A 16,616-nucleotide genomic window follows, 5' to 3' on the forward strand; every position below is an offset into this window, starting at 1 on the left:
CCATTAACCCCTTAGGACCTGAGGGGTTAATTGCGGCAGATCACGGTGTGTAGTAATAGAGGCCAGGTATGGGAGATGCAGGCTACGTTTGTATTCAGTCCCTCCCCTCCTCCTAGTCTGTTCTCATTAGTGGTCAGCAGCAGCCGCACACAGTGGGGAGGGAGGGACTCTCCTTCTCAACTGTGCCGGCTCAGGAGAACATGGCGAGTGCCAAGAGCGGTGCATGCCACGTTCTACTGCCATATGGAGATCTAAACGAAATCTCTATCGTTGGCCAGATTTATATTGCATATCGTCTATATCACCTACCCCTACTCTAAATCTGTCTCAAGGGGGGAAGGTGTTCTGTGTATTTAACATTTATACTATTGTAACTATGTCATGACTTTTTAATATGACCTCTGACTGCTTGATTGTAAACTTACTTGAACGAAACTAAAAATTATCTGATTTAAAACACAAAAGCCATGAGCATAGTTTTCAAACTGTTTATTGAAAGAAAATGTACAATGATTTAACGGTAAGACTTCTGGTAGCGAGCACGGGCTCCAGGTCCACCGAACTTCTTGGACTCGCAACGACGAGGATCTGCAACTAGAAGAGTCCTGTCATACTGAATGAGAATGTCTTTAATTTCCTTCTTGGAAGCCTCATCAACATCTGAAATAAGAAATACATGGGTTTAAACCAAATATACACATTACATTTCTCACCAAAGGTGGATTTTATCCCATGCAGTTGCTGGGCACTGTCTCTGCTTGAGGACAATTAGTTTTTTACAGAAGGATTCTATGGAAACCATACATCAGGAGAATAATCCATTGAATTACCTTTAAAGAGATCCTGTCATCAACTTTATGCTAACCTTTACTAAGGGCAGCATAAAATAGTGACAAAAATGCTGATTTCAGCGGTGTGTCACTCATGAGCTAAAAGTGGTTGTTGAGAACCAGCATCATAATCATTACAGCCCAGGCCTTGAGAAGTCAAATCTACCTGAGAAGAGTCATGGTTATCCATAATCTCCTGATGATTGGCAGTTCTCTCCTAGAGAGAAAGGGAGAAAACTAGGTAGAAGACTGTCAGTCATCAGCAGGTGGGCAGGAGAGCAGGAATTCATGAATAACCAGGACTCTTCTCAGGTGGCCGTGACTCTTCTCCAGGCCAAGTCTGCAATGATTGTGACGTTGGTTCTCGGCAACCACTTACTTTTATCTTATAAATGACAGACCGCTGAAATCAACTCACCTGTCTCTACTTTATTCTGCCGTTAGTATGGACAGCATAAAGTTGATTACAGGTTCCCTTTAAAGCAGATCTGACAGGTTTTCATACACTACCACCTACTAGGGTAGTTCCCTATTTGGGTGATGATATGCTTTCAATTACTTGATTCAGCAGATTTATATAAACGCTTCTAAAGATCTGCATGTGCATCTATAAAGCACTTTATCTACACATCCAAACACCTACCACTATCATAGAAATCCAAAACTGCGATTTACAATGACATCCACCAAATGTCAACAGCATTATCTGTATTGTATTACGTCAAATAAAAACTTACATTTCTGGTAATAAGCCACAAGGGACTTGGAAATAGCTTGACGGATGGCTGTAAAGAAAGAAAAAGGTCTCATGTAAAAGCAAAGTAAATCATAATTCAAACTTATACATAATATAAAATGGAAAACAGATTACATACCAAGTTATGTTCAGCTGACTGACCCCAATGTCTTCCGTTTTGACACTTCCCAGGTTCCAGTGGGCCTCTACTTACCGGTTATGAATACCACACAGCAAGTGACCGCTAAGCCAATTAGTGGTTGCAGGGGTGACAGACCTCAGTCAGTGATTGGCTGAGCAGCAATTTCCTGTGTGTTAACACAAACCAGGGAGTAGACACCAGCAGGGGACTGAGAAGCATCATATAAGGGGAACAGTTTGAAGTATTCTGAGCCAAAGGGAGTCCGTCACCTCAATTTTGGACTTTTGTATACAGTAATGCATGGTTACTCTGCAGTAATCTCTCAAAGCTGCCCTGACAATGTATTCCAATAAAGCTCTGAGCACTTACAGCAGGGAAACATGGGGCAGTAGGAAAATAGAGGTCTATACTCCATATCTGCAGTATTACTTATGCATTACTGTAGAAAATAAACCAAAATCGAGGTGACCGATGCCTTTTTTATCTTACCTTGGTGGATACTCAGCCAGACAACCCCTTTAATAACCATTTCCGTAGCTTTGTCCTCTACATAAACTAATCTCAGGCTTACCGTAGACTTGTGCAACGTGTCCACCACCCTTCACACGGACTCTGATGTCAACACCAGCAAATCGCTCCTTGCCCAAGAGAAGAACAGGCTCCAGCAGCTAACAGGGAAAAGAAAGTCACTACTGAGTAAAACTTGAAAAGGAGAAAAATGCTTTTGTTTTAAATAGTTTGACAATGAAAAAAAATTATATATTTCAAAGAAACAAGTGCATCATACACAAATAATATCTATAAAACAATCATTTTTGGGAATCAGCCAAGGCAATGTACTACTGCAGGATATGGGGGCAAAGTGCTTATGACTAACGATATTAGAAGAAAACATCTGTGGATATAGATGAGCAAATTTTAAGAAGAAAAAAACTAACCCCCCCCCCCCCCAAAAAAAAAAAACATTGTAAATCTTGCCATAAAACACAATAAAAAAAAAAAAAAAAAAAAAAGCTAACAATCCATACTTTGCTTAATAAGTGAACTTCAGAGTACGTCCACACTGGACTAAAGCTACAGCATGTCAATTTATGCCACGGATTTTCCCCTCTGCATCAGTGTCTGGGGAGTGAACATCCCCCTTCAAAAGCCTAAAGAGCGCTGGTGCAATTTGTTTCCTCATTGAGCTGTATCAGGAAATGTCATCGAATAAACTATTACCCATCTGTCATCCAGCAGCTCCAGTGGTCTCTCCATTCTTTATGTTCCTGCTTCAATGATGTGCCTTATGCACTGCAGCCAGAAATGATGTAGCATATATGCTAGCACCACCACTGAGACCAGTGACCGGATGCAGCTGGTACATGCATGTATGGCTTGGCATTGGTGCAGGGAAAGTAAAGGTAGACCAGAGGTGCGTCGCTGGATTGGTTTGTGATTTTATATTTTTTTTCTGCAGGTACTTTTGTATACTCCGTCACTAGAATGCAGCGTGTTGAGCTGCACTCTTATGCGGTGGCAGTTACCAGATGAGGTGCGTATGCGTAAGTAATGATGTTGGATACATCAAACCAACTACTCTACAGAAGAGCGGTGGTGAAGAGCTCTCCAGCCCCGTACTGCATCCTCACAAGGCTGGTAAACATGGAGGGCGGTCGTACCTTGTACTGCAGGGTGGAAGGTTCAATCAGTTCCAGTGGTCTTCCATTGACTTTAATAAGGCCATTACCTCTTTTGCAGTGGGCAACCGCAGTTGCCGTTTTCTGAAACAAAAGATTATAGTAATAAGACAGTATCCAGAAAGGTTAGAGGCCTTTTAACAACACAGACTACTTACACATCTGCGCTTTCCCTTTCAGCTATTGAGGTCATAGGATCTCAATAGCAGAAGAAAATGCTTTAGTTTCGTCTCTATTGTCAATGGTGACAAAACTGAACGAAACGGAGTCACCAGAATGCATTCTGTTCCATTTGGTTGCGCTCCCATCGCGGACAGAATAACGATGCAAGCAACATTTTTCTGTCCACAATGTGGTGCAGAGCAAGACGGATCTGTCCTGACACACAATGTAAGTCAATGTGGACAGATCAGAGTTCATGACGGATCCGTTTTCGGTATTTTAACAGACAACCGGATCCGTTCATAACTGATGCAGGCGGTTGTATTATGAGAACAAAAGCATTTTTGCTGATCCATGCCGGATCCAGTAAAAACGCTGGTGTGAAAGTAGCCTTATAAGTAACATCCATTAGCCGGCTCACATCTTATAATTACTACTACAGTTAGAATCTGGATATTAGAGGCGGGCGAGCCACGGAGGGTAGGCTAGGAAGTCTAGAAGCAGCTGGCACTTTATTCCACCTATGACATGATTTCTTCTGTGGCCCGTGAGGTCACAGAAACATCAAGGACCGGGGAGCCGGGGCACAGGAGAAGTCACAACTGAAATTCTAAAGTACATTTTACAATTACAGTCACTTTAGAAGGGATTTTCCTGGCTATGAGCTGTGCGCTGCGATTGGCCAGCAGTGCAAGGGACACGCCTCCTACAAAAAAATCAGTCAGAGGGAGCGCAGACACCGGAGCCTATACCGGGCGAACGGAGCGGCGCCCAGGCATACTAGTAAGTGCAGGGGGACCCCTGGGCGCCGCTCTGCCCATTGATCTAGTTAGTTTTTAGTTTGTACAGTAGTGAAAGGTCCTCTTTAAGGTCTCTGGGTAAACTCATCATACAAACCACGTACCTGTCACACAAGCCACCATAACACCTTAAAGGGAGCCTTATTTTATAACTGGTTTCTTGTACATATGCACTTTCAGATTTGAATTCTTTATGCCTCTTGAGAGGAATTCTCTGTTGTAATCTGATCAAATCCTTAATATTGTTTAAACACAACTTAAAATGGTATTCCGTTTATAAGTTATCCACGATCTACAGAATACAGTAACTATCAGATTGGTGGGGGTCCTAGAGCGCTCCCATAGAAGTGAATAGGGCTGAGCGTGACACCAAGCACAGCCGCTATACAATGTACGGTGCTGCGCTTGGCAAGCACGGAGAAGGCCACAGCACTCACAGGAATGCCGCTGCCTTCTCAGAACAGCTGATTGGTGGGGGGTCCCATAGGCAATTAGTAGTAAAATCCCAGAAAACCCCTTTAACCGACACTGAACTTTGGAAAAAACGTTTGAAGTTATATAAAGCCCGTCTCCTGCAGCAAGGAGAGTGCGCAATATGTGAGCCCCTCTATCTGCTCGTTCTAGTGACCATGGGGGTCTCCGCACTCAGATACCCAATCAAAACCTTTGATGTGACACCAACAGCTCAGTGAAGGAAAAGGGGGCCAAAGCCAGCCCTCTATAGATGGTGGCCACACTGAAGGTAAAGACGGCTGACAGCTCTCCCCCACACACACACACAATTCAGATAAACGTGTATGGGTTGTCAATGGAGAGAGCTGCTGCCAACCATCTGGGAGAACAAAAGGATGGGATGAAAACATTCATTTCGCCCAATCTGTTTGGGGGAATTGGACGCTCCCCATACACAAGCCTTGTGTGGGTTTTGGGGTGTCACCCAGCCATCACTACTGCTGTGTCCGAGGGGGTACTGCTGACAGACACGTGATGGCAGAAGCCGCCAATGTGGCTGGAGCCTGCTACACTGTACAGCCTGCGGTCCCCTACATACAGGTCCCAGCCGACCGGCATCTGATGGGTTAACAGGGGAAGGGCGGCTATGAGAGGCGGCACAGCCAGCAAGGACCGGACACGAGGCTCCACCGCCCTGCACCCTCAAACACTAACCTTACGTCCGAAAACCTGGACGGACTGCAGGGGGCCCTTCGCTGGCATGTTTCTGTGGGGAGAGAACGAGGACAGGCGGTTACCGGGTGACCCATACTAGGTTACCGAAGAGTTGAGGCCTAAGAGCGCTACCACCTCACCTTTCCGACATCGGGAGCAACGAGAAAAGGAAGCACGGGCTTTCCGCGCCCACTCATCAGGGGCTAGCGTGCTCGGCGTGTAGTGACGTATGACGTCACTTCGCGCAAGGAACTTGCTGCTCGCGTGTGCCTGGCGTCGCCATTTTACTTGTGGGAAGAGCTTTCCCTACTTACAGTAGGATAGGGCAGGATAATAATTCGGTATTTTAGGTATATTAATGAGCTGATATGTTATATAATACAATGTACAATATTATTACATCGGTTTATGTATGCTTCTAGGGTTGTGCTTTTATAAATAAACTCTAATGGAAATAAAGGCATACAGGTCTCCATGAAAGGGCGTCTCTGGGTTCAGGAGGGAACTAGACAACTCAGGTTATTAAAAAGATTAGATTATTACTTACCTGGCATCCACAGCGCCACAAAATCTGTTTAGCATCATTCACAGCCAAACACTCCAATAAAAAATAAAAATAAACAAAATAAATAAATAAAACTACCAGCCTGTATCCATTATACTGCCGCTATAGGAGCACTCTGAGCCCCACTATGTCAATGTTTCCATTTTGGTGTGATCCCTTGCTGCTATCTGCTTTAACACCTGCATGCAGCAACGTGGATGAGATTTTCAGGAATATAAACCTCACACTACGGAAAAGTTTCACAACAAAATCCAAACTTAGGCGCAGGTGCAGATTTCAGATCCACAGCACGTCAATTTATGCTGCGGATTTCACCCTTTGCAGTTCAGAGGGGAAAATCTGCAGCAAAACAACTTTGCTGCTGCGAAGTTCTGGCAGGCACAATGTACTGTAAATGTTCCACTGCCATGTATGACCGCAGCATATCCGTCCCTTGTGGACATACCTCGTGTGTGGATTTGTGGCCGATTTTGTTATGGATTTCTCGCAGCATTGCAGAATGTCGATTTACGCTGCAGGTTTTTTTCTGCAGTGTGGGGGTAAGAATTGTTCAATTTTAGCCACTTTATTGCTACTGTAAAACGCTGTGAACTTTTTACCAACAATAAGGCCTCGTGCACACGACCGTTGTTTTGGTCCGCATCCGAGCCGCAGTATTTGCGGCTCGGATGCGGAACCATTCACTTAAATGGGGCCGAAAAAGATGCGGACAGCACTCCGTGTGCTGTCCGCATCTGTTGCTCCGTTCCGTGGTCCGCGAAAAAAAATATAACCTGTCCTATTCTTGTCCGTTTTCCGGACAAGAATAGGCAGTTATATTAATGGCTGTCCGAGCCTTTCCACAAATTGCGGAACGCACACGGACGCCATCCGTGTTTTGCGGACCGCAAAATAAACAACGGTTGTGTGCATGAGGCCTAAGTTGGTATAATCTATACAATCTAATGAACTTAAAGGGGTTGTCCAAAATTAGAAAAACATGTCTGCATCTGTCCACAGGTTGTGTGATATTGCAGTCTAATTCAGTTCAATAGAACTGAGCAGCATAACTAGACAAAACCATTGGACACTGTTTGTAAGGCCTCATGCACACGACTGTGCCGTTTTTTTGCGGCCCGCAAACCGCGGATCTGCAAAAAACAGAAGGCGCCCGTGTTGCCTTCCGCAATTTGCGGAAAGGAATGGGCGCCGGCAATATAAATGCCTATTCATGTCCGCAAATCGTGGACAAGAATAGGACATGTTATATTTTTTTTGCGGGCGGAGCCACGGATGCGGACAGCACACGGAGTGCTGTCCGCATCTTTTGCGGCTCCATTCAAATGAATGGGTCCGCATCCGAGCCGCCAAAACGGCGGCTCGGATGCGGACCCAAACAACGGCCGTGTGCATGAGGCCTAAAAGAAAGCAGCTATGTCTCTCTAATCCTGGAAACCCTTCTTATATATCACCTGCTTTAAGCCTCATTCACACGTCAGTGTTTCACAGACGTATGATGGACGTGTTCTCCTTGGAACACATTCCTCCATTTATTTTATTGTGTGTATTCAGACATCAGTGTTTTAGCATGGTCCGTGTTTTTAGCAGGGATGCGTGTTCTATTTTTCTGCGTGGGGACGGGTCTGGATCCATCTGCGGAATTCACACGGATGTTTCCCATGCATTGGGGGCCACAAATTGAGGTCCCTAATGCACGGAACAGCAGATCAATGGTCGTGTGCATGAACCCTTACAGTTCTGGAATGTATTGGATAGCACTGACATAATGCTGTAATTGATATACAATACATTCCAGAACGCTAAAGCCTCAATCACACGTCAGTGTTCCACGGACGTGTGCTGTACATGTTCTCCACGGACAGCACACGTCCCCATTCATTTTAAAGTGTGTATTCACACATCAGTGTTTTAGCACGGTCCGTGGGTCCATTCTTTTTTAGCACGGACGCATGCTCTATTTTGTCGGTGTTCACGAATCCTTCACGTCCATTATAGTCTATGGGTCTGTGAAAACCACGGATGCCATCTGTGTTGCATCTGTGTTTCACGGATCATTAAGAAGAGATTCTTTGAAAATTATGTTTCAGCTGTGCAGTGTCAATGAAACACGGATGCAACATGTACAGCAAAAAACAGACACACGGACAGCTTCACGGATGCATCACTGACCACCTGCTCAAGAGTTTGAGCACGGACGTGTGAATGAGGCTTTAAAAGGGTATTCCTATAACAGACAATGGGGGCATATCGCTAGGACAGGCCCCCCGCTGAGAACTCATACAAGTGAATGGGAGCGCACCGCGCCCATTCATTTATAATGGGGCTGACGGAAATAGCCGAGCCAGTATTTTCGGCGGCCTCTCATTCCATAGAAATGAATGGCGCGTGGCTGCGCAGTGCGCCCTCCGCCACCTTCCCCGCTCCATTCTTGGTCACCTCTGGGACCCGCACTTATCAGACAATAGGGGCATATCCTACTAATAAGCCCCCATTGTCTGTAATCCGAATACCCCTTTAAGGGTGATATAGGGTTTCAGCAAATAAATGGTGTCCTTTGTAAAATGAAAGGGGTTCTTCAAGACCAAAAACCCATTTTAATATGGTCAGTTAGGGGTCAGTCAGATGCTTTGATTCCAGCACCAGTCTCCCTTCTCCACTGCTTCTGGTCCCTCGTGGACTGGAAGTGTGACATGCTGTCTACATGCACATCACTGCTGACAGCCAATCAATGGTCTCAGTGGTGGTAACAGTTACGTGCTGTGCCTGCACATGTCGCCGCTGAGGCTATTGACTGGTAGGCAGCATTAATGTGCATGTAAACGGCACATCGCACTTTCCGTCCAGCAGGCACCAGAAGTGGTGGAATAGGAGCACCAGTGACAGGTGAGTTTTTTTATTTTTTATCCCTGCCTGGAAATATCAAAAAGGGTTCCACGTCTAGGAGAACCTCTTCAGCTATAGCATTTTTTCAATATACTTTAGCGATTCCTCGCAGTGTTTAAGATTTATACATGGTAAAATTCATTAGGAACCTTGCTGTCATTTAGAGGCTTATGCAGACAACGGTTTTTTTTCTTTATAACCATATTATTGTTTATTGGCAGCACATTGACCCATTAATTAGTATGGGGCCATGCGGACATCCATTCAATAATATATATATATATCTTTTGTTATGTACATTTTCCCTCTGGTAGCTCATCCTCCATGTCCACCTCCTCCTGCATTCACAGGTGGACTAACACGCTCAGTAGCCTCCGGCCTCCTCCCCTTCCCCTCAGTGGCCATGTATTGGTCTCATAGAGAAGCAGGTGAAGCGGCCCAGACACCTTTTATTTATTTGTCTGTCCTTCTCTCTATATCTCTCTAGACAGTGGAGTAGGAATTTATGGCAGCATTACAAGCCATGTGTAAAAGGGAAAAAAAATTGCGTTGAAAGAAGCATTCAAACCCTTTGGTTTGCCACTTAGGCTAGGGCTACAGCGGTGTTGCGTGACATTTTTTGCAATGATAGTCAATGGTGTCGCACTGCGACGTGCTGCGACTGCAATGTGACAGTCGCACAAAAATCCAACTTGGATGGATTTTTGTGTCACAGTTGCTGCTTCTCGCATTTTGATACCATTGACCATCATAAAAAATGTTGAGCTACATTGCTGCGACAAATGTAGCTGTACCTTTAATTTTTTAGATCTGGGGCCTCCCATTTCTCTTGATCATATTCAGATGTTTCTACATCTTGATTGGAGTCCACCCTTGGTAAAAGTTGATTAGACATGATTTGGAAAGACACACCTCTGATTATATATTAAGGTCTCACAGCTGACAATGCACATCAGAGCAAAAACATTAGTAGGAAAGAACTGCCTGTAGAGCTCACAGACATGTTGGTGTAGAGGCACAGGTCTGGAGAAGGGTACAAAGAAAATTCAGCCGCACTGGACGTTCATAAGAGCAAAGTGGTCTCCAGAATTCTTAAAGGGAAGAAGTTTGGACCAACCAGGCCTCTTCCTAGAGCTGGCCAGGACACCAAATTAAGTAATTAGGGGAGAAGTGTCTTGGGGAGAGAGGTGACTATGAACTCAATGGTCAATCTGGTTGCGCTCCAAAGATCCTGTGTCCCGTCACTGCAGCACTCGCCTATCTTGGCTTTTGTGGCAGACAGATTCTCTTCGGTCACATGATAGTCTGCCTGGAGTTTGCAAAGAAAAAAAGCACCTAAAGGACAGACTATGAGATGAAATCCAGATGGCACTTTTTTGTCTTAATTATAATTGTCATGTCTGGAGAAAACCAGGCACTGCTCATCACCTGCCCAATACCATCCCTACAGTGAAGCATGGTGGTGGCAGCATCATGCTGTGTTTTTTAGCCCCTGGGACAGGGAGAATGGTCACAGTTGAAGGAAAGCTGCATCGAGCAAGGTACTGAGATATTCAAGATGAAAACCTGATCCAGAGTGCTCTGGACCTCAGACTGAGGTGAAGATTCACCTTCCATCAAGACAATGACAGGCAAGACAGAAGTGGCTTAGGGACAGTCCTTGATTGGCCCTGGCTTGAACCCAATCGAACAATGGCTGTCCACCGACTCCATCCAACCTGACAGGGGCGAATATCTGCCGGGGCGGTTAGCGAACGCGATCAAATGTTCGCGAACCGCAAGTTCGCGGCGGGTCCCATTCATTTTAATGGCAGGCGAACCTGACAAACCTTCAGCTCATATTTGCAGCCAAGAAATAATTACTAGACGTGCACAAATAGTCCCACAACATGGACCGTGACATACCAGATGTATTATTCGAATTTGCGATCTCCATTAATCATTTTTTTTAATGCGATATATTGGCAATATAATTTTCACGCACATGTGCAAATGCGCTATACAGTACCCAAATGAACTATAAAGAAAGTATATTGGTATATAACACCCCGCTTCAATCAGTTTTTTGGGGTGGCGACTGGTATATCACACCAGTAGACATTTGTACCAATAACGCTTGTCACTCTATATACCTGCAGAACCGCACACAACTGCTGCACAATACAAATGCACTATAATATACTTTCTATGTTAGAAAGTATATTATAACATTGCACAAGGAAGGCAATCCATTAGAACAGGCATGCTCAACCTGCAGCCCTCCAGCTGTTGCAAAACTACAACTCCCAGCATGCCTGAACAGTCTACAGCTATCAGCCTACAGCAGGGCATTGTGGAAGTTGTAGTTTTATAACAGATGGAGGGCCGCAGGTTGGGCATGCCTGCATTAGAATATACATAAAGATAAAACATAACCTTTAATAATGTTACTATGGGGGTCCATTCACACGTCCGTAAATGTTTTGCGGATCCGCAAAACACGGACACCGGCAATGTGCATTCCGCAATTTGTGGACCGCATATTGCCAGCACTATAATAGAAAATGCCTAATCTTGTCTGCAATTGCGGACAAGAATAGGACATGTTCTATTTTTTGGCAGAAACGAAAGCACGGATGCGGAAGTGCGGATCCGCATATGCAGATGCGGACAGCACATTCTGGCCCTATTGAAAATGAATGGGTCTGCACCTGTTCCGCAAAATTGCAGAACGGATGCGGACTCATTTTGCGGACGTGTGAATGGAAAAGATATCCCTCAAAATGAAAAGCAAAAAGCATAAATGTGATAGGCAATAACAAGTGCTCGGCCGCACTAAATCAGGTGCTCGGCGGCACTAAATCAGAAACCACATGTCCTACCACAATCCGGGGGGGTTCCAGTGCACATCCATGAATCCCGGAGGGAAAGCAAAAAACATCTATCCCTGGGCTAGATAATGATGTGGTATTAAAGGACAGGGTGGGCAAAGAACTGTCTCTGATATTGCCCTACAGGAGGTACTATTCTGGCCCTGATAGCCTAACCACAGGCCACCCACCCTAAGAGCGACCCCGTCCGGAACCTTACCCTATATAAAAATGGCCCTAGTAAACCCCTATCCCCTAGGCCCCTGACTTCCAGGTGATCACTTTATAGATCTATGTGTTTTTGACTCATTATAAAAGTATATTTTAAGTATATCGCACCCCTCTGTGTATCACACCTATCGATAGCACACCTATACCAGTCCTTTTGTGGCCCTATTAGCTAGTGTTTGGTGTCCCTAACATTCTGTCCCCGCTCCACAAAGCAACCTCTCCCTACACTGGAAAAACACTGAATGTAAAATGGCGGCCAGATCGGGTTTATTTATAAGGTAGGGGGTATGTCCATGTGTGGAAACGTCTCAATTGGCTGTCCTGTACCACCTAATGGATGTGTCATGGGTCAAAGTTCTTCACAATGTAAAAGAATATGGCGGGCACAAATTTCTCCATATGTTCGCATGTTCAGCGAATCGCGAACACGCAAAGTTCGCCGCGAAACGACTGCTGGGCGAACCGCAAGGCCATCTCTACTTGAGAGAATCTGCAGAGAATGGCAGAAAATTCCTAAATCCAGGTGTGCAAACCATGTGGCATCATACCCAAGGAGACTGGAGGCAGGTCAATTTCTGCATGGAAACAATCTGCAGTTTACATGAGATTTATTTTACACTTTGCTGGTACTATATTACGCCGAAGCATATGTATTTCCCATCGTGTGCAGGTACCCTTTACCCTCTGCAGTGAAAGGGGTGAAATTCACAGTGGAAATCTGCAGAATAAATTGACATGAAGCATATTAAAATCCATACTGTAGGTCAAATTAGACTCTGGATGTTTTTTACAGACTGTAGATCAGATTTCTTAAAAGCTCATCCACTTTTCTGGGACTGTAAACACTGCAAATTTGCCACACACAAATCCTCAGGGTACACGTCCCCTGTTGATGTACCCCGGGGCGGTGCAAGGATTTCTGCCGCCCTAGGCAAAGATCCATTTTGCTGCCCCCTCATGTCATTCACTCACTGACAGACAGACAGACACGCACTCAGACACTCACTGAATGATGTACACAGAAACTCACTGACAGACACACACACACTCACTGACAGACATAAACCTACCCACTGAAACACACACATACATGCACTCACTGACAGACACACATGCACTCACTGACAGACAGACAGACACGCACTCAGACACTCACTGAATGACGTACACATAGATTCACTGACAGACAGACACGCACTCAGACACTCACTGAATGATGTACACAGAAACTCACTGACAGACACACACACTCACTGACAGACATAAACCTACCCACTGAAACACACACATACATGCACTCACTGACAGACACACATGCACTCACTGACAGACATACACCTACCCACTGAAACACACACACGCAAAATCTCACTGACAGACATACACCTACCCACTGAAACACACACACAAAAACTCACTGACAGACACTCACTCACTGACATACATACACTCACTCATTGACAAACACACAGACACTTACTGACCGACAGACATCCACACTCACTGACATACACTCAATGACAGACACACATACATTTACTGACAGAAAGACAGACATACATACACTCACTCACTGACATAAATACACAGGCAGACTCTCACTCAGTCAAACACTTAAACACTCACCTCCCTGGGGTCCAGTGTGCTGCAGCTCCTCAGTCCTTCAGCGTGCCGTTTATTATGCCGGGGCCGGAATGACGTCATATTCCGGCATCACAGAGGGCGCGCAAGAGAGGAGTGGGGAGCTGCTAGAACAGCCTCCTTGCCGCCCGCCTCCTCTCCTCCGGTAATTTACTGGCAGAGCAGGCACCTGCCATCAGGGTAAGCAGATGCCTGCTCTGCCATATTTAAGAAGGACCTCCACCTCCTGGCCCCCCTGTAACGGCGCTGGGGGCGGCTCAAGAGCCGCTTGCCCAGGGCTGCAGCCCCAGTCAGGGGGAGCACACCAGGCTGGCGCCCTAGGCAAATGCCTAGTTCGCCTATATGGTTGCACCGACCCTGGATGTACCCTAAACAGTACAATATAAGGGCTCATGCACACTGCAAATTGTGAATGTGCAAAATACGGATACTGGCTGCATGCATTCCACATTTTGTAGAACGAAATGGGCGGCGCCTAATAGAACCGTCCTATCCTTGTCCGTAAAACGGATAAGAATAGGACATGTTCCATTTTTTTTGCGGGGCTGCGAAACATACATGTGGAAGCGGACAACACACGGTGTTGCAGCCCAATTAAAGTGAATTGGTCAGAAAATATATGGATCGAATGCGGACCAAAAATACGTTTGCGTGCATGAGGCCTAAGGAGTGCAATGTACTTTGTGTCCCTGACCTGTGTTTTGTCGATGATGCAGCGTCTAGCACTAACAGTACAGACAAATAATGTTACAGGAAGTGTCTATGGATCAGAAGTGACTGTTCACCATGCAGACTATACACACAAGTACTGATAATGTTTTACTGCCAGTGCCACATGAACATTGTGTGGCAGATACTTTATAACATATGACGTATGCAGGGTGCACTGCACGTCCTGTCACAGTGCGGAGTGTGAGCCACGCTGACGACGCTGCGGGAATGCCACACTGCGCCTGCGCGGATGTTCTCCCAGATTGTGTTTACGGAAGCGGCTGTTACGTGTCAGTGCGGAGAGCGAGGGATTCTGGGAGTCCGGCTGATGGCCGAGCTGGAGGGCTGACAGCTCTGTTCTCAGCCGGGGACATGTTCTAGGAGCCCGTACGGAAGGGTGGCTGCCTGCTCCGCACCAGCCCCTAGTCCCGCTTCTCCTCTGCTCTACCGCGGCGCAAACTGCAAACATGTCCTCCTCCACCAGCAGTCCCGAGGCCATCAAGAAGCTCCTGGAGAACATGCAGAGTGACCTGCGGGGTCTCTCCATGGAGTGCAAGAAGAAGTTCCCTCCTGTGAAAGAGGTAAGAGCGAGGAGACCTCAGTCCAATCATCTTACAGCAGCCTCTTGGCACAAGTATCTCTGTGCCACCCTGCCATTACTAATCATTGATGCCAGTGCTCTTCTACCACGTCTGATGTGTGCGATGCCTCCTGTATGAGGCGCCTGATGTGTGCGATGCCTCCTGTATGAGGCGCCTGATGTGTGCGATGCCTCCTGTATGAGGCCCCTGATGTGTGCGATGCCTCCTGTATGAGGCCCCTGATGTGTGCGATGCCTCCTGTATGAGGCGCCTGATGTGTGCGATGCCTCCTGTATGAGGCGCCTGATGTGTGCGATGCCTCCTGTATGAGGCGCCTGATGTGTGCGATGCCTCCTGTATGAGGCGCCTGATGTGTGCGATGCCTCCTGTATGAGGCGCCTGATGTGTGCGATGCCTCCTGTATGAGGCGCCTGATGTGTGCGATGCCTCCTGTAGGAGGCGCCTGATGTGTGCGATGCCTCCTGTATGAGGCGTCTGATGTGTGCGATGCCTCCTGTATGAGGCGTCTGATGTGTGCGATGCCTCCTGTATGAGGCGTCTGATGTGTGCGATGCCTCCTGTATGAGGCGTCTGATGTGTGCGATGCCTCCTGTATGAGGCGCCTGATGTGTGCGATGCCTCCTGTAGGAGGCGCCTGATGTGTGCGATGCCTCCTGTAGGAGGCGCCTGATGTGTGCGATGCCTCCTGTAGGAGGCGCCTGATGTGTGCGATGCCTCCTGTAGGAGGCGCCTGATGTGTGCGATGCCTCCTGTAGGAGGCGCCTGATGTGTGCGATGCCTCCTGTAGGAGGCGCCTGATGTGTGCGATGCCTCCTGTAGGAGGCGCCTGATGTGTGCGATGCCTCCTGTATGAGGCGCCTGATGTGTGCGATGCCTCCTGTATGAGGCGCCTGATGTGTGCGATGCCTCCTGTATGAGGCGCCTGATGTGTGCGATGCCTCCTGTATGAGGCGCCTGATTTGTGCGATGCCTCCTGTATGAGGCGCCTGATGTGTGCGATGCCTCCCGTATGAGGCGCCTGATGTGTGCGATGCCTCCCGTATGAGGCGCCTGATGTGTGCGATGCCTCCCGTATGAGGCGCCTGATGTGTGCGATGCCTCCCGTATGAGGCGCCTGATGTGTGCGATGCCTCCCGTATGAGGCGCCTGATGTGTGCGATGCCTCCCGTATGAGGCGCCTGATGTGTGCGATGCCTCCCGTATGAGGCGCCTGATGTGTGCGATGCCTCCCGTATGAGGCGCCTGATGTGTGCGATGCCTCCCGTATGAGGCGCCTGATGTGTGCGATGCCTCCCGTATGAGGCGCCTGATGTGTGCGATGCCTCCCGTATGAGGCGCCTGATGTGTGCGATGCCTCCCGTATGAGGCGCCTGATGTGTGCGATGCCTCCCGTATGAGGCGCCTGATGTGTGCGATGCCTCCCGTATGAGGCGCCTGATGTGTGCGATGCCTCCCGTATGAGGCGCCTGATGTGTGCGATGCCTCCCGTATGAGGCGCCTGATGTGTGCGATGCCTCCCGTATGAGGCGCCTGATGTGTGCGATGCCTCCCGTATGAGGCGCCTGATGTGTGCGATGCCTCCCGTATGAGGCGCCTGATGTGTGCGATGCCTCCCGTA

The 16,616-nt window shown here is 47.2% G+C and overlaps 2 protein-coding genes across 4 annotated transcripts in view; one reads left to right on the top strand and one right to left on the bottom strand.

Moving 5' to 3' along the window:
- Positions 1 to 472: 472 nt before the first annotated feature.
- Positions 473 to 5,742, bottom strand: RPS16 (ribosomal protein S16). Its single transcript, XM_044277265.1, has 6 exons — positions 5,657 to 5,742; positions 5,517 to 5,568; positions 3,370 to 3,471; positions 2,280 to 2,376; positions 1,568 to 1,615; positions 473 to 660 (listed from the first exon to the last, which is right to left on the bottom strand). The coding sequence occupies exons 1-6, from the start codon at positions 5,665 to 5,667 to the stop codon at positions 515 to 517; spliced, it is 456 nt and encodes a 151-aa protein (XP_044133200.1). The 5' UTR covers positions 5,668 to 5,742; the 3' UTR covers positions 473 to 514.
- Positions 5,743 to 14,674: 8,932 nt separating this feature from the next.
- MON2 (MON2 homolog, regulator of endosome-to-Golgi trafficking) overlaps positions 14,675 to 16,616 on the top strand; it is a 118,693-nt gene continuing 116,751 nt past the window's right edge. For 2 of the 3 annotated variants that reach the window (XM_044280556.1, XM_044280557.1), the window contains exon 1: positions 14,675 to 14,977. In XM_044280556.1, the coding sequence (XP_044136491.1) occupies positions 14,864 to 14,977 (114 nt within the window). In that variant the 5' untranslated portion in view covers positions 14,675 to 14,863. The remainder of the gene's footprint in view (positions 14,978 to 16,616) is intronic. The other variant, XM_044280558.1, reaches the window with a different exon arrangement.

Source organism: Bufo gargarizans, chromosome 2 (genome assembly GCF_014858855.1).
Source record: "Bufo gargarizans isolate SCDJY-AF-19 chromosome 2, ASM1485885v1, whole genome shotgun sequence".
NCBI classification, from domain to species: Eukaryota; Metazoa; Chordata; class Amphibia; order Anura; family Bufonidae; genus Bufo; species Bufo gargarizans.

Excerpts from the sequence above, each read along its gene's own strand:
- RPS16 (XM_044277265.1), bottom strand. Across the intron at positions 1,616-2,279 it reads ACACGTTGCACAAGTCTACG|CCATCCGTCAAGCTATTTCC; the intron begins GTAAGCCTGAGA and ends CTTTCTTTACAG. Across the intron at positions 661-1,567 it reads TGTGGCTTATTACCAGAAAT|ATGTTGATGAGGCTTCCAAG; the intron begins GTAAGTTTTTAT and ends TTCTTATTTCAG.